This window comes from Lithobates pipiens, unplaced genomic scaffold, assembly GCF_037356315.1.
Source record: "Lithobates pipiens isolate NorthernLeopardFrog02 unplaced genomic scaffold, aLitPip1_a1.2 Scaffold_1, whole genome shotgun sequence".
Classification (NCBI taxonomy): domain Eukaryota; kingdom Metazoa; phylum Chordata; class Amphibia; order Anura; family Ranidae; genus Lithobates; species Lithobates pipiens.
Genome location: NW_027507685.1, coordinates 238,209,591 through 238,232,686, shown reverse-complemented (window position 1 = coordinate 238,232,686; position 23,096 = coordinate 238,209,591). Strand labels below are relative to the sequence as shown.

The 23,096-nt window shown below is 45.5% G+C and overlaps 1 protein-coding gene across 1 annotated transcript; it reads right to left on the bottom strand.

Annotated features, from left to right (window-relative positions):
* Positions 1–3,787: 3,787 nt before the first annotated feature.
* Positions 3,788–22,763, bottom strand: LOC143987782 (zinc finger protein 57 homolog). Its single transcript, XM_077486799.1, has 4 exons — positions 22,680–22,763; positions 22,418–22,552; positions 22,077–22,331; positions 3,788–3,931 (listed from the first exon to the last, which is right to left on the bottom strand). Exons 1-4 carry the CDS (start codon positions 22,755–22,757, stop codon positions 3,788–3,790), a joined length of 612 nt encoding a protein of 203 aa, XP_077342925.1. The 5' UTR covers positions 22,758–22,763.
* Between the last annotated feature and the right edge of the window lie 333 nt (positions 22,764–23,096).

Below are 23,096 nucleotides of genomic sequence, written 5' to 3'. Positions count from 1 at the left end.
CCCGCCCACTCTCTGTCATTGGATAGCAGCCAGCCATCCCGCCTAGTAACCAGCTCTCTCTCTACAGGAACAGGAAGGGAGGAGTCATGACATCACCTTCCCCCTTCTTCATACCTCCCAACTGTCCCTGATTTGGAGGGACTGTCCCTGATTTGGAGCAATGTCCCTCTGCCCCTCATTCCTCCTCATTTGTCCCTCATCATGTCCTATGCCTGCATACTTTTGCTGATAGGTGTCCCTCATTCTCATCTCAGGATGTTGGGAGGTGTGCCTTCTTGTTTACAGAGGCAGGAGATGATGATGGTGGCTGAACTGTATAATGACAGAAGACAAACCAGGAGCAGGAGTGTCAGTTTGTTCCCACTGTGCTGCTGCATGTTTGTCTTGGCTGACCACTGTAAGGGTAGGGTAGGGCTAATCAAGGAGGGACGCACCTTACAACCACCAGGCCCGGATCGGCCATAGGGCAAAATGGGCAATTGCCCGGTGGGCCGGGGCCGCTTGGGCCGCCAGGCTGCAAGTCTATGCAGGGAGCACAAGGCTCTTTGAGCCTGCGCCACTCATGCAGCCTCTACGCAGCCGCCCAGCTGCCAGTTAAACTCAGCCCACTGGCGCCGGGGGCACGTAAACATAGAGGGGGTGGAGTTAGATGAGAAGCCTTTGGCCTCTCTGTGGCTGCCCTTATAGGTCAGCCATAGGTACCAGGGGGCATGACTGCAAAGGGGGAGGAGCCAAAGCAGAGACCTGCTGCTGAGTCCTGACAACCTGAAGCCAGATAACAGAAAACGTGAGTGCAGCCCCGTGCTCTGCGCTCACCTCCCTGTAACCTGGATAGGAGGAGCGGTGGGGGCGGCTGCATATAGAACAATCATATTCTCCATCTTCCTCCTGCAGTATCGGAATGCCTGTGAGAGGTAGAGGAGAAGCAGGAGGAAGCTGGAGAGAATGATTGTTCTATATGCAGCTTCCCTCACCGCTCCTCCTATCCTGCTTATTTCTGCTGCCCCCTGGGCTCTCCACACCACCCATACTCTATGCCTGCTCATGATCTCTGCCACCCCTCGTGCACTCCATCTCCCATATGCTCTCTGCCACCCCCCATGCTCTCTCCCACCCCGTGCTCTCTGCCACCCCCCGGTGCGCTTCACCTCCCCCATGCTCTCTGCCATCCCCGTGCTCTCTCCCATGCTCTCCACCAGCCCCCTGTGTCTTCCACCTCCATATGCTCTCCACCAGTCCCCCTGTGTTCTACACCACCCCCCATGCTCTGCACCAGCCCCCCTGTGTTCTCCACCTCCCCCCATGCTCTCCACGAGCCCCCTGTCCTCTCCGCCGCCCTCCCTATGCTCTTCTCCTCCCCCCATGCTCTTCACCAGCCCCCCTGTGCTCTCCACCTCCCCCATGCTCTCCACCAGCCCCCCTGTGTCCTCCACCTCCCCCCATGTTCTCCACTGCCCTCCCTTTGCTCTCCACCACCCCCCCATGCTCTCCACCAGCCCCTCTGTGCTCTCCACCACCCTCCCTGTGCTCTCCACCTCCCCCATGCTCTCCACCAGCCCCCCTGTGTTCTCCACCTCCCCCATGCTCTCCGCCGCTCTCCCTGTGCTCTCCATCTCCCCCCTGTGCTCTCCACTGCCCTCCCTGTGCTCTCATCTCCAGCCCTGATCTCTGCTGCCCTCCCTGCACTCTCCATCTCCCCCCATGCTCTCCACCACCCTCCCTGCGCTCTCCCCCTCCCCCATGCTCTCCGCCACCCTCCCTGTGCTCTCCATATCCCCCCATTCTCTCCACCACCCTCCCTGTGCTCTCCCCCTCCCCCATGCCCTCCCCCAGCCCCCCTGTGCTCTCCACCACTCTCCCTATGCTCTCCACCTCCCCCATGCTCTCTGCTGCTCTTCTCTTCTTCCATGTGCTCTCACCCCACCCCATGTTCTCAAGGTTCTTCCCTGTGCTCTCCATCCGCCCATGCTCTTTCCTGGTCCCATCTCGCCTCCCCCCCTACGTCTACTGGGTTCCCCCCTCCCCTCTCTCAGGGGATCTGTCAGGGAGGAGTGTAGGGAACATGTCATGGGCTGCTCAATCCAAAATGCCCAGGCCTATTTGTTGTCTCAGTCTGGGCCTGCTGACCACCATGTGCAGTCAGTGCTGAGTGTGATGGGAGGCGGCCCCACCACCTGTGGAAATGGCTGACGCCTTGCTATCGGAGCATTTTCACGAGTACCGATACTCAAGAAAATGCCTAGTATCAGCACGGATACCAATATCGGTGCATCACTAAGTTCTGATATTGTTGATATACCCAGCAGAAAATAGGCTTGTCCCTTGGAAAGAAACCTAAGATGAATATAAACAAATGTTAGACTACTTAAATTTCCGAAATTTTCAAAATTACGAATTTCCGGAATTTCCGAGTTTCGAATTTTCGGATTTCCAAATTTCCGCATTTCCAATTTTTGGACTTCTAAATATCCGAATTTTCTAATTTTTGGATTTCCAAATTTTTGGAAATTTTCTGAGATTTTCAGAAATTCAAAAATTCAAAAATCTGAAAAAAATAAAGAAAATCAGTTTAATTTGAAATAATAACTAACTATTAAATTATAGGTATTGCAATTTCCTTTCAAATTCGGCTGTTAGTGAACGTAACGAATACGAATTCATCCAAAGTTACGAATGATCTGAAATAATGAATGTCATATCTAAACAAATGGAACGGAAAACAAATTAATAATAAATAATTAATAATAATAAAAAGGCTTAATTATTGTTATTTATTATTATTAGATTGTTATGTTCCATTTGCTTAGATATGGCATTCGTTAGTACAGATAATTCGTAACTTCGGATAAATTTGTATTTGTTACGTTCACTAATAGCTAAATTTGAAAGGAAATTCCAATACCGATAAACTGATTTTCTTTCTTTTTTCAGATTTTCGGATTTTCACATTTTTGAATTTCCAAATTCCGAAAATCTGCAGATTCCGAAAATCCAAAATTCGTAAATCTGAAAATTTGAAAACTTGGAAATCCGAAAATTTCGAAATTCGGAAATCCGAAAATTGTAAATTTGGAAATTCTAAAGTTCTGAAATCCGAAAATAGGAAATTCGAAAATGTATAATTCGGAAATCCGAAAATTAGAAATTCTTAAAAAAGCAAAAAAAGAATGAAACGAAAATTAAAATTAACAATTTTTTTGTCAGTGCACATGTCTAGTATGTATCATCATCTGTTGGCGATAAAATACATCACAGTGACTATGGAGGAAGAGGACGGACATGATGGGGGTTAATGGGTGTATATAGAATATAATATTATTATTATCTCCTCTGCTCAAAGGATTCTGGCTGCAGAGTAGAGCTGCAGCAATGACAGGAAGCATGTGACCTCCACTTCTTTCTTTTTTTTTTACTGAACTTTATTGTGAATCTCTGCAGCTGGAGCTCCACTGTCACAAGAAACATGTGTCCTCCACAACTCCACACCTTTTTTATTTTTAAATGAACTTTAATGTAACAAACAACAAATAGACACTACTACAGGAAGTGGAGCCTGGAATTTGCAGAAATACAAGATATTTTTGGGAGGTTTTGTCGTTTTTGTTAAATTGCTCTCCTTAAGTTAACTTTGTAAACTGGATTTGTTTGTAAAAGCAATGGTTTAACCACTTCAGCCACGGAAGGATTTACCCCCTTAATGACCAGGCCGATATGGCACTGCAGCTCTTTAGCTGACAATTGCGTGGTCGTGTGACACTGTACCCAAAGGACAGGAAAAGGGATTCTCCTACTTGTGAGATCTCTGATGCTTGGAAAGATAGGACTTCCGGGAAAAACATTTCCAGCACTCAGGACAGGAAAAGAGCTTCTCCTCAATGTGAGATCTCTGATGCCTGGAAAGATAGGACTTCTGGGAAAAACATTTCCCGCACTCAGGACAGGAAAAGGGCTTCTCCTCCGTGTGAGATCTCTGATGCATGGAAAGATAGCACTTCTGGGAAAAACATTTCCCGCACTCAGGACAGGAATGTGGCTTCTCCCCCGTGTGAGATCTCTGATGCCTGGAAAGATAGCACTTATGGGAAAAACATTTCCCGCACTCAGGACAGGAATGCGGCTTCTCCCCCGTGTGAGATTTCTGATGCATGGAAAGATAGCACTTAAGGGAAAAACATTTCCCGCACTCAGGACAGGAATGCGGCTTCTCCCCCGTGTGAGATCTCTGATGCTTGGAAAGATAGCACTTAAGGGAAAAACATTTCCCGCACTCAGGACAGGAATGCGGCTTCTCCCCCGTGTGAGATCTCTGATGTCTGGAAAGACTAGACTTCAGGGAAAAACACTTCCCGCACTCAGGACAGGAAAACTTCTTATCTGTTACAAGGACGGCACCGTCCCTCACAGTCTGAGGTTCCTCAGGATAAGAGGAAGATGATGGTCCAGCTACACTGTGTGGTGCCGGATGGACATTTGAGGTAGTCGGGTGTTCTCCTGGACTATACTGTGTGATGTCCTCATCTTCTACTTCACAGTCGGGAGACAAAGTGAGACGATCCTCTGAGGTTTTCCTCATCTCCCGTCCATCTACTAAAATAGAAATAAAAAGATTATTACTAGACATGAGCAGATTGATTCCCCTAAATCAGGACTCCGCCCACATCAGACAGTTTTGTCTCTGAGGATCTTACAATTCCCCCCTCAAAGTAACTAGTAAATGGGTCCTCTGATCTCATACCAGCAGTATTCATTTTGGCAGTAAATTTCGATTTAGTTTAATGCCATGTACACACGGTCTGAAATTCTGACAAGAAAACCGTGGATTTTTTTGCGACGGAATTTTGGCTCAAACTTGTCTTGCATACACACGGTCACACACATGTTGTCTGAAATTCCAAACGTCAAGAACGCGGTGATGTACAAGATGTACAACGAGCCGAGAAAAATTAAGTTCAATAGGCAGTGCGACTCTTTTTTGCTTGATTCCGAGCATGCGTGGAATTTTGTGCGTTGGAATTGCATAAAGACGATTGGAATTTCCATCAAGAACTCAAGGTCTCAAATTTTTGCTGTCGGAAATTTCAACAGAAAAAGTCAGATGGAGCCTACGCACGGTCAGAATTTCCGACCAAAAGCTCACATCGAACTTTTCTTTTCCGATCTTGTGTACGCGGCATTAGTCTTAGGACTAAAATAGCATTTTAGTTTTTGTGCCATTTTAGTCTTCTGTTAGTGTTTTAGTTTTACTCATATTTAGTCGACTAAATCTCCAGTACATTTTAGTCAACTAAAACTAATATTAGTCATCTAAAATCTAATGGGTGTAGTTAAATTGTAATGCAGTGTTTAAGCATTTCTCTACAATTTCCAAACTCATTATATACTGCTGGAATGAAAGATCTAATTTGTTATTATTTATGGTATTGAGGTATGAACACGCACTACAGACTAGTGTTAATTTTGACATCACATTTCAATTTAGTTTTAGTCTTAGTCTTTTCACTAAAATGGCATTTTAGTTTTAGTCCCATTTTAGTCTTTTGACTAAAATGCTATTTTAGTTTTAGTCATCTAATTTGTTTTAGTTTTAGTCGTATTTTAGTCAACTAAAATGGTATTAAGTTAGTCAACTAAAATGTTTTAGTTGGTTTTAATTGACTAAATTAACACTGCCTACCAGTTCATTTCTTTATTCATGGACCTTAGTCAAAGAGTGAGGACACAACAAGAACTGTCTTTTATAGGAGTGACAGTGATGAAGGAATTATAGGACGAGTGTCCCCACCCCCTCTATCACTCATTGCCATCTTCCCAACACAAGAAGTCCTGCAACTCCTGGATTTAGTACATGATTTAGTCATGAATAACAGCGCGGCTGAGCCCCACCAGAGGTCAGAGAGTGAGGATGGGGCGAGAACAACCAAGGTGATGACTGGACTGATTCTGAAGACCATCATCATTGGGTTATTGACTCCTCCCTCATTATCACTTTCTGTTTAAGGTTCCAAAGTTGGAGGATGTTATCACATTATTATCAACATGTAAAAGTCTGTGCTCCAATCACATTATCAGATATAAAAATCAAACCACTATAATCTGATTCCACGCTGAAATGAAATAAGTAATTATGAAACTGCTCACTTAATACCCAGATATGAGGTATAGCAGAATTCCTCTAAAATATGCAGCGTTGTCCCTTTAAATTATATATAAAACAACTGCACCACAGATGAGGTCATCAGGTGCTGGATCATTTATCTGATCTCTGATGTGATGATGTCAGTGCTTTTGGCGGAGTATAACACTCTAACGTCATCACGCCCATTGCGGCTGAACCGAGCACCGAGAAGATACACTGTGCATGTCTACCGATGCTATGTAATAAATTGAGAGATGTTATAGATCTATACTATATGGAGAGTTCTTCTTGTCTTGGGTCTGAGACTATACAGACATATCCCTCCACCTGGCACTGCCAGCAAACATCAGAACTAGTAACCCCGGGAGAATTCCTGTCAGAGATCTCGCTAGATCTGGGTATGGGACTGACCTAAGACACATACCCCAGATGCCTATGGAGAAAATAAGCATTTTGCTGCCAGCTGAACCCCAGAGTCTCCATAAATACATCCTAGATACAGGAACTGTGTCTGCAGCTCAGAGAAGGAACATTATCGGAGAGAAATACAGGACGGGGAAGTGACCAGGGTATTACAGGCTGATATCACCCAGTCCTAGGGTTTTCACCTGTCCGGGGCTCACCCGGGCAGTCAGGGTTTTGAATCCTCTGCCCGGGTTTGAGTCTGCCTGAGACCTGGACACATCAGTGGCAGCACCAATCCTCCTCTGCCCTCCTGTCGGCATCCAGAGCTTTTAACTATAAGACCCCTTTCACACTGATGTGGTTTTTCAGGTGCTTTTGTTGCAAAGAAAAGCACCTGAAAAGCTCACGAAAATCCATTTCCATAAAAATCAATTAATGTTTTCACACTGGTGCAGTGCACTGGCAGAGCGGTGAAAAAACACCCTTCTCCATTGAAATGAATGGGAAGTTCTTCAAAAGCGCCTGAAAGGCTCCTCAAAAGCGCCATTCACACTGGGTCACGGGCGGCATCGGTAGTAAAGTGCGCTTTACCGTAATTTTTGCGGCGATATTCGGCAACTTTTAACCCCCACTAGGAATGTTTGTGTGTGACTGAGCAGTTTGTGTAAGTAACTGATGCTGTGTAATAAGTTTGTGATGCATATAATAAATGGAGATGTGTGAGTTGTGTATGGTGTTTAACTGACTCAAGACACAGATGGTTTGTATTGAAGTTGTTTTGAAAGTTACTTTTGAAAATGGCTGCTGCAAATTCAAGTGGCCATGTGGCTGAGAGGGGGAAGGGCGGCCAGGCATGGCTGTTGCATGACTTACAATAGGAGCTGTTTGTTGAAAGGGCTACGCCCTGTGGATGGTTTTCGACGCCAGCATGAGGGAGCTCTAATGTTTTCAGAAAACATGCAAGCAGCATTGCCCTGTGTGTCTGGTGACCTTCCAGCTTTCAGAGTGAGCATATGGGCTTTATTTCATGACAAGAGTGTATGGTTGTGCCATGTTATTTTGTGTTTCATGTAACTTTATCATTTGTGAATATGTTGTTTGGTTGGCCAGGGGCCCCAGTTACAGTAGCCTAAAGTGTTTGTCTACAGGTTAAGTGTTCATTTGGTGTCTCAATTGTGTAGCCAGTTTTTCTGGGGAGAAATTTTGGCTTCCTAATGAAGAAATCTTGGGTTGTGATGGTTTTGGCAGGCTCAGCAATTGCATTTCCACGTGTTAAATCACCATGTAGCCAGGTTTACGTTGGATATTTTGCTGTAGTCCAGATTTCATCTACCATGTGGTCGTGGTCCAGCTTTCGTCAGCCATTTTGTCGTGGCTTGATTTTCGTTTGTTTTGACTTCCATTTTGTGTCTTTTGGGTTTTGGTTCTGGTGAAATTTCTCTGCTTTTCGGCCAGGTTTAAACGTTTAGTGTCAGTTAAGTAGTACGTTCTGTTCTGTGGTAAAAAGGTGATTTTGGTCTGTAGAGGTGCAGTTTCCATACTGTCTGAGCCACCCTCACCATTTTGTTGTTTTGCTTTTAAGTGAATTCAATCTTTTCAGGTTTAGCTATTTTTGTACTTTTTATTAACTTTTCAGTAAAACCATTGTGTTTTTTTGTATTGAATTTCGGTTTTCAGGCGGGGTCTCTACTTTGCACTGAATTTCAGTGGATAGTGAGACTGACTTTGACTGTGAGTTTTTGTACTTTTAGCGGTGTGTTTTTCTTTTAGATTTGGTTGTTTGAGCATTTTCTTTGCCCCTGTACACACGGTCGGAGATTCTGCCAACCAAATCCGTCGGATTTTGTCCGTCGGATTTAGTCCGACGGATTGTGTCCGAAACTGTTGCATACACACAGTCGGACCAAGTTGTCGGAAAATCCGATCATTCAGAACGTGATGACATTATTTAGTTACGATGGGACTACGTTCAGGCTAGTAGCCAATAGCTTTGGTCTAGGAATTTGATCTGAGCATGCGTGGCACTTGGTCCGATCAAAATTCTCTACACATGATCGGAGTATGTCCGATCGAACCAGTTGGTTGGAAAATATTTCAAACATGGTGGAAAATTGGGTCCGACGGATATTCCGACGTAATCAGTCCGATGCATACCACACACAGTCGGATTATCCGACAACGCGGTCCGATAGGACACATTCTGACGTGTGTGTACAAGGGCTTTGAGTTTCTTAGAGGATAATTCATGCTCCTCCCCTGTTGTTTTGGGTTTTTTATCGCTTTAGTTGCATCTTGTATTGTATAGCTTGCAGTAGGAAAAAAAAGGATTTGGTTGAACTCCTTGAGTCATCTTTTTACAGGAGTTTCAGTTGTCTGACTGGCCATGGGATATGGAATTAGAAGGGGGATTCCCTCCAATTTGCAATATATATTTCCCCCCTTTCCTGGACAAAGGTTTTTTTTGTTTTTTTTTAAGAGATGTTACATTTTCCTATATGATGTTAGCCATAGATTTTTTTTAATGTTTTGATAGACATAGTTTGAAATACAGGGAAAATGAAGCTAGGCTTCACCTCCCCCTCCCTCTTCCTGTCCATTGATATGTAAATAAACCAGTTTGATGGGTTTTTGGAGCTCAGCAGAGATGGAAGTCTATTGCAGGATTTGATGTCTCCACAGAAAGTTGGTGGGAGGAGCTTGGGGTCTTTTTAAATGAGCATGTGGGCAAAGGGACTTGTGTTTTGAAACGGCAATGGAAATTCCTTTGGTTTTTAAATTTAATTCCAGTTGTTTTGTGAAATTTTATACTGTAATACAGTTTTGGGTAGAGAGTAAAAGGGAGGCATGCACGATATTGTTGAAACATCTAGATACAGAGAGAAGCCACATTGTTCTGTAGAGAAAGCGGGCATGAGAGTGTTCTGTGCAGTTTAGTCTGACGACACAGTGTATGGGCGTACAGAGGAAAACGCTTTGTGTATGCATACACTGTGAGGGGTAGAGACATAATGCAGGGGGTGATAATGCCTTGGTTAGGGTTTCAAGTTGGGGGACTGGACCAGATAGTGGTTGCAGTCCATCAATCCACCGTAGAAGAAGGCACGGTGCTCTCCTAAATGGGTGTGTTGTGGAAATGTTATTATATAAAATTTATGTGGACATTTTATGCTAGGATGTGTGTTTTATAGATTGTCATCTGTCTCGCTGTGACAAATCAGCTGTGGAGCTGATCTGTGTCTTACCTTTACTGCTGTAGGTCGGCTGGCACCTGTTGTTCCACTAGCTTGTGTTCAGCTCTGCTGCACTCTGCAGCTATGGGTGTCAACAGCCTCACCTGTTGCTTACTTGTGTCATTCCTTCTTGCTACTTCCTGTCCAGCCCCCCCATGTGCTTCTCCATTTAAATTCCTCTCAGACCAATTCAGGTTGCTTGAGCAACACTTGTTTCTGAGCTCCCTTTGTGTAACCTGCTTTAACCTGATCTCTTGTGAACTGATCTCTTGTGTACCGACTTGGCTCGTCCTTCTGATTATGTTGTCTGCTGCCCGCCCTGACCTTGGCCTGCTATCCGGTTCTCCTATGCTTCATCTGTTCATCCATCCTTATCTGACAGTGTCTTTTGGTACTCCCCTAGCGAGAAGGGTGAGCACAGCTAAGCCCAAACCCTCGTGAGGGGGTCCCTGGCAGAATACTGGCTGACTCTTAGACTCCACGCCCTGGGGGATCCTGTGTCACCTGCGGGCTCACTATAGTAGTACCGTGACAGTTTGCTCAAGCACTGAGCTCCTCAGAGAGTCAGCCACTGACCGAGGATCAAATGCAACATCTAGTTCAGAGACTTAACTTCCAGCAAGCCAATTTAAGAGCAGATAATGTTGGTTCTACAGGATCTTGCCTTCCATCTGGATCGTCTGCAACTCGCTGCAACTTCAGCTCCTCCCATTTCTGCTTCAGCTGCTTCCGTGTTACCACCTACACCTGGCAATCCCTAATTGCTTCTGCTGCTGCCACCTCGTCTTTCTGGCGACCCTAAGGCTTCATTAATCAGTGTTCCATCCACTTTCAACTTTCCAGCCACCATTTTCCAACTAATCGCACCAAAGTCGCATGTATCATCGCTGGGCGCTGAACTCAAATGGAATAATGAGACTCTTACTGCTACCTTCTGGCAAGGCCTATCTGAGCGTGCAACGGATGAACTCGCTGGACACACCATTCCTACCACATTGGATGATTTAATCGCATTGTGCATTCAAATAGACATTCGCTTCCAAGAGCGGGTCCTGGAGAAATTCAGATCCAGTCGTCCCCCTGCTGGCCGTCTAGCACAGGTAGTCCAAAGACCTGTGGAATCCTCTCCATCTTCAACCTCTCACACGTTGGAAGAACCTATGCAGCTTGGGCGAACTCGCCTCAATCCAGAGGAATGTGCCCGGCGTATGAGATTGGGCTTGTGCCTTTATTGAGGTGATAATGGACATCTTTTGAACTCCTGTCCAGTCCGTCCGGGAAACTCCAGGGTCTAGGTCACTTGGAGGGAAGTGATCTAGACTGATCCTTTGATTTTGTCAGCTTCCCTTCTTTCACCCTTCCCGTGGCTATCCACTGAGCTCAAAATGCCTATCAACTCACTGCATACGTGGACTCTGGAGCTGCCGGGAATTTAAATTGAACAAACTTTGGCTTACTTTGTTGCCTTGGCTATACCCTTCTCCGTGACCGCAGTAGATGGCTCCTTCTTGCCAATGAGCCCCATCCAGTTTAAAACCCCTCCTATTGTGTTACTCATTGGGGTTTTGCATGAGGAGGAAATCTCTTTCCTAATTCTGCCTAAATCCTCCAGCTCCATCATCCTGGGCCTTCCTTGGTTGCAGAAACACTCCCCGCATCTTAACTGGAACTCTGGACAAGTATTGGCTTTGGGTCCTCAGTGTCAGCAACAATGTATTTCCAAGGTTCTATCACCTCCTTCCATTCCTCTGGCTGAGACCTCCACAACTCCCATGTTGCCTTCCCAGTATCAGTCCTTCCGAGATGTTTTCTGCAAAAAGTCCACTGATCGCCTTCCTCCTCACACAGACTATAACTGCTCCATTGATATCTTACCAGGGCCCTTTCCTCCCAGAGGCCAAGTTGACCCTCTATCTATCCCAGAGACACAAGCCATGTCTGAATACATTCAGGAAAACCTGCAAAAGGGTTTCATCAGGAGATCCAACTCATCTGCCGGAGCCGGGTTTTTCTTTTTAGGGAAAAAATAGGTGTTAGGTCACCTGAGACCAGGTGACAGATGCACCCTGTAGGAGTCAGAAGTGCACCACTAGGTAGTGGACCTTAGGACTGACTGCTGCGGATTGTACCCAGGGTGATTCAGGACACAGGTCTACAGGATCACTAACACAGATCCCAATGGAAGCTGGAGCATAGATTCCCCAGGGCACGGAGTCTAAGAGCCAGCGGGTGTTCGTCAGAGCCTCCAGTGGTGAGGATGGACTTCGCTGCAGTCTGGCTCCAGGTCGTGGCCCCTAGGGTCTCACAGCTCACGCTCACAGTAGTCTACAGGAGAAGGAAGCAGCAGGCTGGAACGACAAGGATAGTAAGGGGATACGGTAGAGGTGAGGGCAACTAGCAGACAGGAACAACAGAGTACACGCCAAAGGTTTAGGGTCAGAGGCAGACAAGGATGGTCAGGGACATGCAAAAGGTCAAGGTCACAAGTAGACAGGAATCGTTGAGAACACGCCAAGGTCGGTAACAGCGTCAAACATAGAGCACACTGCAAGCAGGATCCAGGAAGCCAAACACACAATTAATACACAATGGTTGATCAGCACCGATGGCTTGCAGTGCACAGGTTAATATAGGGTTTCCTGATAGGGCCTGGGGTGGAGCCATGCTTAGAGGAGAGGTTATAAAAACCACCAGAGCATTAAAGCTCACCGACCACCTCTGGAGCTGAGGTATGTCCTGGCCTGCCGAGCCTTAGCTGCAACCTGCACATGCTCGATGGCTGGACTGGGGGGACTACAAGGATAACTCAACCAGCCTGTCACCCAGCCGGCAGTTGATAGAAGATCCCAGGATCTTTCATCTTGTGCAAAAGTATAAATCATGCATCAAAAAAATGGACCAAAGGGCCCGCAGGGTTCCTAGGTCATTCTCCTTCACTAGGCAAAATAAAACTGAGGCTGAGGCTGCTGGGGCAGCAGGAAGGGCTGTTAGCACAGGGTCCGCCCCGTGGGCGGTACTGACAATTCTGTGTATTGTGTTACAATTTTGCCTAGTTCTCCTAGTGGTAGGCTAACAAACCCATTTAGTTACAGAGAGGAGCTGTGTCAGTCAGTGAATATAAGAGAAAAGATGTTTCATTCCATCCATGCATCGACTACAGGGGCCTTAACGCCATCACCATGAAGAACTGATACCCTCTTCCTTTAATTTCAGAACTCTTTGACAGGCTGCTAGGCTCTCATGTTTTTACCAAAGTGGATCTCAGAGGGGCCTACAATTTAATAAGAATCCGGGAAGGAGATGAGTGGATGACTGCCTTTAACACCAGGGATGGGCATTATGAATATCTTGTAATGCCCTTTGGCTTATGCAGTGCTCCAGCTGTCTTCCAAAATTTGGTTAATGAGATCTTCCGCGACCTTCTGTATGTCGGTGTTATTGTATATCTAGATGATATTCTTATTTTCTCACCAGACTTACCTACCCATCGTATCCATGTGAAAGCTGTGCTACAGCGTCTACAGGACAATTGTCTATATGCAAAATTGGAGAAATGTCTACTTGAACAAAAACAAGTTCCATTTCTGGGCTACATAATCTCACCACAGGGCCTCCTCATGGACACAGCCAAACTTTGGGCCATCTCTGAGTGGCCCCAGCCCTCTGGTCTTAAAGCCACCCAACGCTTTTTGGGCTTCACAAATTACTATCGCCAATTCATTCGTAACTACTCCACCTTACTGGCCCTTATTACATCTCTCTTTCTATGGATTTTATCTCGGAACTGCCTCCCTCAACAGGTTCTACAGTCATCTGAGTAGTGGTGGATCGGTTGTCTAAAATGTGTCACTTGATTTCTCTCCCAGGCCTACCTTCTGCTCCCAGTCTTGCCACAACTTTCATTAAGGAGATCTTTCATCTTCATGGGATGCCTTCATATATCGTCTCTGACAGAGGAGTTAAATTTACTGCCTGGTTTTGGAGAGCCTTGGCCAGCTCCTTTGGGATTAAATTGGATTTTTCATCTGCCTTTCAACCCGAGTCCAATGGGCAAACGGAATGTGTCAATCAAAGTTAGAACATTTTCTTCGTGCTTTCATCTCAGCCCACCAAGATGACTGGGTGAACCTTTTGCCCTGGGCAGAGTTTGCCTTAAACCATCACTTCAATGCCAGTTCTGGAAAATGTCCCTTCACTGTTTACGGGCAGGATGCATCTGTTCCTTTTTCCTGTTCCCATTTGTCCTCTTGTACCAGCAGCAGCTGAAACCCAAAGGTCCTTCAACTGAATCTGGAAAGAAGTCTCTGGGAATCTTCATCTGGCTGCTTCCAGGCATAAAACGGCAGCAGATCGTCATCACCATCCGGCTCCTAAGTTACTGCCTGGCGATAGAGTTTGGCTCTCTACCAAGCACATCAAACTCTGGGTGCTCTCAATGAAATTTGCCCCTCACTTCATTGGTCCATTTGCTATTCTCCATCAGATCAATCCAATTGCTTTCAAGCTCTGTCTGCCCTCTCATCTCAGGATACCCAATGCCTTTCTTGTCTCCCTGCTCAGGCCAGTGGTTCTCAATCGCTTCTCTCACCCCTCTACTCACCTTGCTCCTGTGGCTGATACCACAGCTCAATATGAGATTAAAGAAATATTGGACTCCAAATACTCCAGAGGGAAGCTACTCCATCTGATCGATTGGAAGGGCTATGGTTCGGAGGAGAGGTCTTGGGTTCCTGCCACCGATGTCTCAGCCCCACGCTTGGTGACCAGATTCCATCAGAAATTCCCCTTCAAGCCAGCCCCCAGACATGTAGGGGGACCTCGTAAGCGGGGGTGTACTGTCACAGATCAGCTGCAGAGCCGATTTGTGTCTTACCTTTACTGCTGTAGGTCGGCTGGCACCTGTTGTTCCACTAGCTAACTCTGCAGCTATGGGTGTCGCTGGTCTCACCTGTTGCTTAATTATGTTATTCCTTCCTGCTACTTCCTGTCCAGCCCACCATGTGCTTCTCTATTTAAATTCCTCTCAGACCAGTTCTGGTTGCTTGAGCAACGATTTTTTCTGAGCTCCCTTCATGTAACCTGCTTTAACCTGATCTCTCGTTAACTGATCTCTTGTGTACCAACTCGGCTAGTCCTCCTTATTACGTTGTCTGCTGCCCGCCCTGACCTTGGCTTGCTATCCAGCTCTCCTTTGCTTCATCCATCCTTGTCTGACAGTGTCTTCTGGGTCAGCACGCAGCTAAGCCCAAAACCCTATGAGGGGGTCCTTGGCAGAATAGCAGAATACCGGCTGACCCTTAGACTCCATGCCCTGGGGGATCCCGTGTCACTTGCTCGCCTGTGGGCTCACTATAGTAGTAACGTGACACCCTGTAGCTGATTTAATCAAGAAGCTCTTGCAGAGCGCACCTGGGTTAGGGGTGCACCAAATGGGTTTTTTGGTGCCGAAACCAATACTGAAAATGAAAAATACAAAAACCGATACCCAAAATAACTGATACCGAAAATTACTGTTTTTAAAAAAATATTTTTATACAGGAGATGGTCAGAGACTGGGGACACTGTACAGGAGATGGTCAGAGACAGCAGACATGGTACAGGAGATGGTCAGAGACAGCAGACATGGTACAGGAGATGGTCAGAGACTGCAGACATGATACAGGAGATGATCAGAGACTGCAGACATACAACAGGAGATGGTCAGAGACTGCAAACATAGTACAGGGGATGGCCAGAGACTGCAGACATTGTACAGGAGATGGTCAGAGACTGCAGACATGATATAGGAGATGATCAGAGACTGCAGACATACAACAGGAGATGGTCAGAGTCTGCAGACGTGTTACAGGAGATGGTCAGAGACTGCAGACACACTCAAGGAGATGGTCAGAGACTGCAAACGTAGGACAGGAAATCAATGCAGCCTCACCAGGTTCCTTTGAATGCAGTTTGACAGTGCCCAGCAGCCTACCAGTTCCCATCATTTGCAGCCTCCCTGTGTCTCACCAGTGCCCAGCAGCCTACTAGTGCCCATCATGCAGCCTGCCTTAGTATGTCAGACAGGATCAGGATAGGGTAGTGTTAGCAAGGCAAAGCGAGCGGGCTCACTGTTTATAACAGCATGTCAAACAACAAGTCCTGCACTCTTAACCCCCGTGGCGCTGCACACTGATAATGCTCCTCCCGCTGATCATACTGACAAGCTGCTCCTTAACGTGATGTGCTGACAGCTTTCCTCCATAGAGCACTGGAGGACTGAACTGGGGCTGGACGGGGACGCTCCAGAACAACACCCCCGTACTGGGCGGCACCAGGGGTGGGGCAAGAATTCTCTTTCTGCAAATTGCCAAAAAGGCAATTTTCGGCAGATATGTTTCAGCGGCCGAAATTTCGGTGCATTCCTATTTTCTGATTCTACCTGGTGCCATTGAAGTACTTCAATTTCCTTGTACCCAAGAGCTTGATACAAATGTGCTTTTAAGCATGAAGGAAATGTTATGTGCTTTGTGTGCATTTAGACGCTGGAAGTGCACATTTTGGCGCAGTATGGATTTGCGTACAAAGCCCAAGAGAATTTCCCCAACAGATACAAGGGTTTCCCTGGACGCAGGGGTAAGACCATAAGCCGATTTGAATCACCATGGGCAATTGGCAGCCCGTGCAAGGGAAGGAAAGCGAGGCTTCCCAAAGTCAGATGGTTGCACAGTGCATGAAGTCTAGTTTTGGGGCAAAGGCCATTAAACCCCTTAATATAGGTGGTCCAAGGATACTACTTGGGTTATCACTCTGGAGGGGACATTTGATGCCTGGAGGTGGGAGAAAATTCATAACTGAGTTTAAACCCAGGCACTGGGCAGCAAAGACTTTAGATATAGTGCGACTGCGGCGTCAGAAATCTGTAATGAGTAGGTTGATAAAAGTGTAGTGCATGCTTTTGTGGTTAAAAATTCTCATGCCTGTTTTTAAACTTTGTATGGCTTTTCCATGCAAGGTTTGAGCTGCTCTCGTGTTTTTTGTCCCATTATATTCTTTACTATTGCTAAAAGAGTGAAGGCAGCATTCTGTCTGTATCTGCTCCACATTTGTATCTGAAAGTTTGTCTCATGTTTTAGTCTTATTGTTTGTATGTAGTAACATGAATATATTAGAACTTACCACGGCGACCCTCCTACATGTCACAGCTTTTGTATTTTTGTAGGAATGGGAAAGTAAGGGTTAGAGAGGGTTTCGTTGTTGGTTTTGAGGAATGTCATTGACAATTTACCAATGTACAGGAATGTCATTATTGTTTGCCATTCTTTGCAGGTTAAATATAAAGGATAGAGTAATAACTTTTTTTTATAAATATCTTTTCAGGTCCAAGGAGTTTCTGAAAGTGTATGTACATAAAAAGCTGGTGTATGTAGACAGCTGTACACATGCATAAATACACAGGCCTAAAGAGGTAAAAGTATCATAAGCTATTTCATTGTTTTTTGTTTTTCCTGCACCCCTCTAAATCCTGCATTTCTTCCTTCAGTTTTTATGAGGAAGAAAATGGGGGGATAAATGTAAATGACAGTTTTCAAAGTAATAATACTAACCTTTCTAATTCTAAGTTTGTGACCTAGTCGGACGACAGGTTCCACAACTGTCTTTCTTTGATGGACTTTGAATCAGCAAGCAGCAGTCTAATGAAGGACGCTCCCATACAAGATGCTAAGAACCTTTTTGTCAATGGTTCCAGGTATTACACCCCAGATGTTATGTCACGCACCGGTTATGCAGTAACCACAGTCATTAAGTTCCCACATGTCTGGGTTATTGCCATATGAGGTTTGTTTGGAGGTCAACCAAAACCAGAGTTGTACTTTCCTCAGCAGCTGCCGCCTACATTCACAGCTGATGGGGTAGGTGCAGTCACTGTAACATGAACTTCAAAAGGTCCACCACAGGATTCATGAGTCCCTCCTGGACCCTTACACAATAACCGGTTTACATTCTTTCCAACCAGGTGACTGGGTCGTTGTAAAGAAGCTTGAGGGAAGAGACCATGCCAGCCATTGCAAGAAGCTGTTCAACCACACCAAAGAATGGAGGAGTATCTTTATTTATATTTTTTGTTTAGTATATTTTAGCAAGGGTAACAATGAAAAGCATCCCAACTTATTGTTTAAAGTGTATTAGCTAATAAAGTGAAAAGGACCAATTTCTGGGTCTACTCTGACTCTACATGAGCTTTAGTACCCCAGCGATGGCAGCGGTACATGCTATATATGATGTTCATATTGGTATGAGGAGTTTTGACAAACTAGTAAAGACTCCAAACAGACACTTGTCAATAGAACTTATCAATACATTTCTAGAGGGTAAAATTGGTTATAGTTTAACAATAGCTCTGCCTCTTGCCAGTTTGGATATCCGGACAACTAGGTAGCCCACAAGTGTGCTTCAACTTTAGTTTGGTACTTATGTGTATCTACAGCTTATAAGGTAACTCCCCCTAATGCAAGAGGTTCATGCATGCTGGTAAAACTCGTCCCAGTATCTTATGCCGCAGCCGATCGTGAGGATCTGTTGGCGCGAGAGAAGGTAAGAATGGCAGGGACAGCTGACCAGGTCTGGGCATGGTTTCCTGCATGCACAAGGTGGGGGCTTGAGCTTATGATACGATTGAACAATTTCTCATCCATTGGGAATGGGTTGTTCATTTAAACTGTTGAAGCCACAAGGAAGATCCCACAGGAACAACGGCAGACCAGACCTTTCTATCAAAAGGCCCATGATTACTTGTTGGCTTCCAAGGGGGGTTTCTGTGAATTCATAGGTAAAGATTGTTGTACCTGGATCAGGGATACCAGTGACAAAGTTCAGGCCCATATGGATACATTTAGATCCCTGCAAGGCAAAGCCAGAGCTATAGTTAGTGAAGGTTGGAATCCTTTTAAGGGTCTGCAAATCTTTGGGGATTTTTTTATTTTTCAGCGGATCATGGTTGAAGGGAGTAGGGGTATATATACTCATGTTGGTTTTGTTTATATTCCTTCTATATGCCGTGATGAGGTTCTACTGTTGCCTAGAGCTGGGTGATTTTCTCAAAAAAAAAAAATCTGTGATTTAAGAAAAAAAAACTTGATTCACGATTCAAATTGAGTTTTTTTTTTTTTTATGGACAGGTGTCAGGGCCAGTCCTGGGGAGATGCAGGCAGGAGTTTGTAGGCGAGGCCATTGCTTCGGCCTAGTCCAGCAGCTCCTCAGGTCCGGCGGTCCTGGTGAAAAACAAATATCTAAAAAATCGGTTTGCTGAAAATTTGAATCGATTTGACCTCTCAACTCGATTCAAGATTCAATTCGATTTTTTCCCCAGCCCTACTGTTGCCTGATTGGACGAGTAAACAGAGCCCGAGCAGATGACCACATCTTCCTCGCTGAGATGAGATGCCCCGAAGCCCAACTTAAGTACAAGACACAGAGGATCCCAGACTGACCGGCCTTCACGTCCTCCTCTAAGTCACCCCCTGAAGAAAAGAGTCTACATGTAAAGCCGTGTTTTCCTTTTTATGAACTCATATGACTGTAAGGAATGATTAATATATAGGTGTAATAAGAAAATCAAAATTCATCAAGGGACACACGGGCGCATATGACAAAGAGGAGGGCCTGTTGTGGAAATTTTATGAAGATGTATTTAATATGTATTCTCATAGTGTCTCCCAGTGTTAGTACTCCCGGAGCCCGCTCTAAAGCGCTGACTGGGGCAGACTGATGCTGGTAGAGTCCTGTCTGGTAGTGGAAAACTTCCTGAGGTTGGAGAGAGGTGTTTGCAGAGTGGGGATATGTCTGCCAGCGAAGGGCCCCTGTGCGATGCACAAAACGATCGTCTGAGGGGCATGTGTTCACTCTGCAGAGACATTATCGGTTATGGGCGGATGAACGCTTGTGTCACCCCCATGTGACTGATCAACACATGGGGAGGCCATGGCGTGCACCTACAGATAATCTCCCATCCACAGGAACGGTAGTACAATCCGGGTATGCGTTGTTCTCTGAACAGCGCAGAATAAGAATTCATGCCAACAGTAAAAATGGGAGTCTTTGAATTGCTATGGTCAGGTAGAGCATCCATGATTTCAAGACCAGCCATGATGATGGCTTCCAGGTACAGGGGGCAGGAAATCATACACACTGTCTCGGCCCAGACACGCCCATAAGACTCCCCTAGTCATTGTTCATTGTTTTTTGTAAAAACTCCTCCTGTTGGAAAGATTGCCTTTGCTTGATTGGCCTATTGTTAGATAAATAAAGAGTACTCGGAGGGTTGGGTTGGTCGACCTGAGAATGTAAGCACGTAAGCTGTGGTCATGTCTGTTGATTTGGGGCTATGCGGGGAAACAGAGTGATATTAAGATGCATTAGACCATCAGACAGAAAGGGTGCTTGTTAGCACAGGAGATATGGATTACGTGTAGCGTATAGCAATATTTCCACAACAGCAGTCCTCCACATAGGAATAGAAAAATTCCCCCATACATTTAAATCTGTTGTGTCCCATATCGTTCTAGTTGCCTGAACAATAGTCCTACGCAATTGGAAAGACCCTCCTATTGTATATATCCCAGATGTAACAACAATAGTTCAACAAAACTATACATTTGAACCTTTATTGACAATTAACTTTCCTGTGCAAATTTCAACAGGAACTGGGAAATATGGACAGAGAAATATAAAAGATCATAACTGCCTGACCATCTACAGTATAAATATTGAACATTTTAAACCCTTCCCATTTATAGGTAACAGATGTATTCTATTGTACAGTGATGTAAATTGTGTGTACATACAATGTGTGCTCAATATGTTTCTTTATTATTTCTTGAAAACTTAATAAAAAAAATTGAAACAAACAAAAAAAGACTCGCAGGGAAGATTATACTGGGGACAAACTGACCTGAGAGGGAGGGGGAAGGATTATACTGAGTGACAGACTGTTGTGGAAATTTTATTATGTGTGTTTTATAGATTGTCATCTTTCTCCCTGTTTCTCCCTAGCAGAGCGCACTTGGGTTGAATCGAGACCAGCAGGAAAAACCGTCAGTATGAAAACTTTCTCATGGGCTTGGAGAAGTGTGTGTGGACGTGTAATGGTTTGTAAGTATCAAGAGCAATGCGCTGGGCTTCTTGCCTTGAAATGTCTACGCACATTAGAGAAGCGAAGTCTGCATAACAAGAGAAACCTATTATATATCTGTTGTGGCTGCGCTATCCCTTTTGGATGCATATCTGCTTTTATAAGAGGACATTGATATCTGTTGTGTCGGTGTACTTGTACCATATATTGACAACAGCAGTAGCACTGTCATCGCAGATCTTTTCAAGCTTGCAAGAAAAAATAGAATGATCCTCACTAAATACTGGCATAATGAGCAGTATTGAATGGGATCCATGCTGACTGTCATATCCTGTGAGGTAATTTCCTGTGTTACCATATCCTGTGAGGTAATTTCCTGTGATGTCATTTCCCATGGAGGAAGCGATTGGCTGTTGGGGCAATAACCTGGGTGATTATACTGGGAGACAGACTGACCTGAGTGATTATACTGTGGGACAGACTGACCTTGGAGGATTATACTGGGGGACAGACTGACTTGGAGAGATAAATTGGGGTACAGCCTGACCTGGGTGATTATACTGGGGGACAGACTGACCTGGGTGAATTATACTGGGGTACAGACTGACCTGGGGCTTATACTGGGGGGCAGATTGACCTGGGTAATTATACTGGGGGACAGACGGACCTGGGGGTTATACTGGGGGGCAGACTAACCTAGGAGATTATACTGGGGGGGACTGACCTGGGTGATTATGCTGGGGGAGACTTACCTGGGTGATTATACTGGGAAGAGACTGACCTGGGTCATTATACTGAGGGGGAGACTGACCTGGGTGATTATACTGGGGGACAGACTGACCTGGGGGGGTTTAAACTGGGGGACAGATTGACCTGGGGCTTATACTGGGGGGCAGATTGACCTGGATGATTATACTGGGGGACAGACTGACCTGGGGGTTATACTGGGGGCAGACTAACCTGTGGGATTATACTGGGGGGAGACTGACCTGGGTGATTATGCTGGGGGAGACTTACCTGGGTGATTATATTGGGGGGAGACTGACCTGGGTGATTATACGGGGGGGAGACTGACCTAGGTGATTATACTGGGGGACAGACTGACCTGGCAGGATTATACTGGGGGACAGACTGACCTGGGGGGGGTTTAAACTGGGGGACAGACTGACCGGGGGGGTTGTAATGGGGACAGACTAACCTGTACATTGTAATGTAATACAATAGTGTACATGTAATACATTGTTTCTATGTGTTTATCAGATGATGGAGAATCTACAGTAGGTGGACCCTCCGTACCGATCTCTCCTTTACTATACAGTTTCCTCTTACCTGGTGATGTGAGGGGCAGCTGATCCTCCATCATGACGTCCTTGTAGAGATCCTTGTGTCCTTCTAAATACTCCCACTCCTCCATGTTGAAATAGACACTGACATCCTGACACCTTATAGGAACCTGACACACACAATGATACAGTCACCATCCAGACACATCCCTTGTCTGTTACTGGATAATGCCCCAAAATTCCCAGCGCCGCTCACCTCTCCTGTCAGGAGCTCCGTCATCTTCTGGGTGACTTCTAGAACCTTCTGCATGTTGTGTCTCTCAGGTTTTAGGGAGTCACATGGAGGCAATGTGATGGTCATATGATCACCTGGCCTTATTGGAGTAAAACTCTGTATTGGAGAACCAATAGGAATATCATGTTAGAATCCCAGAATCCTATTCACCTCTCAAGTCAGGTCTGTGTTTTATTAATAGAGATAACAGTGATGTCATGTGACCTCCTAGAATCCTCCTCACCTCTCCGGTCAGCAGGTAGATGATCTCCAAGGTGAACTTTAGTATCTTCTCAGTCATGTGACTCTGGTCATCCTCCATCCTTAATGATCCTGTGGACCAATAATTGATAACATAGAATGACCTGGACTGTACTGGTTGTACAATATAAGGATGGGAATGTATGGGGGTAATATGAGGGTTTCTATCATGAAAGAACGCCCCCCAGCGGGATTACACACAGAGGAACATTCAGTTCAGTGTTTCATATGTTTCAGAGGTCTGGGAGTTTCTTACCTTTTGGCCTTCATGTCTACATAAACCTCCCCACCCCCCCCCCCCCCCCCCCCACACACACATCTCCAAAATGAAGACATTTTCTGACCATTAGGGAGTTAATCTAGGTTTCCACACACAGTAATAAACCCTAGTATTGGTACA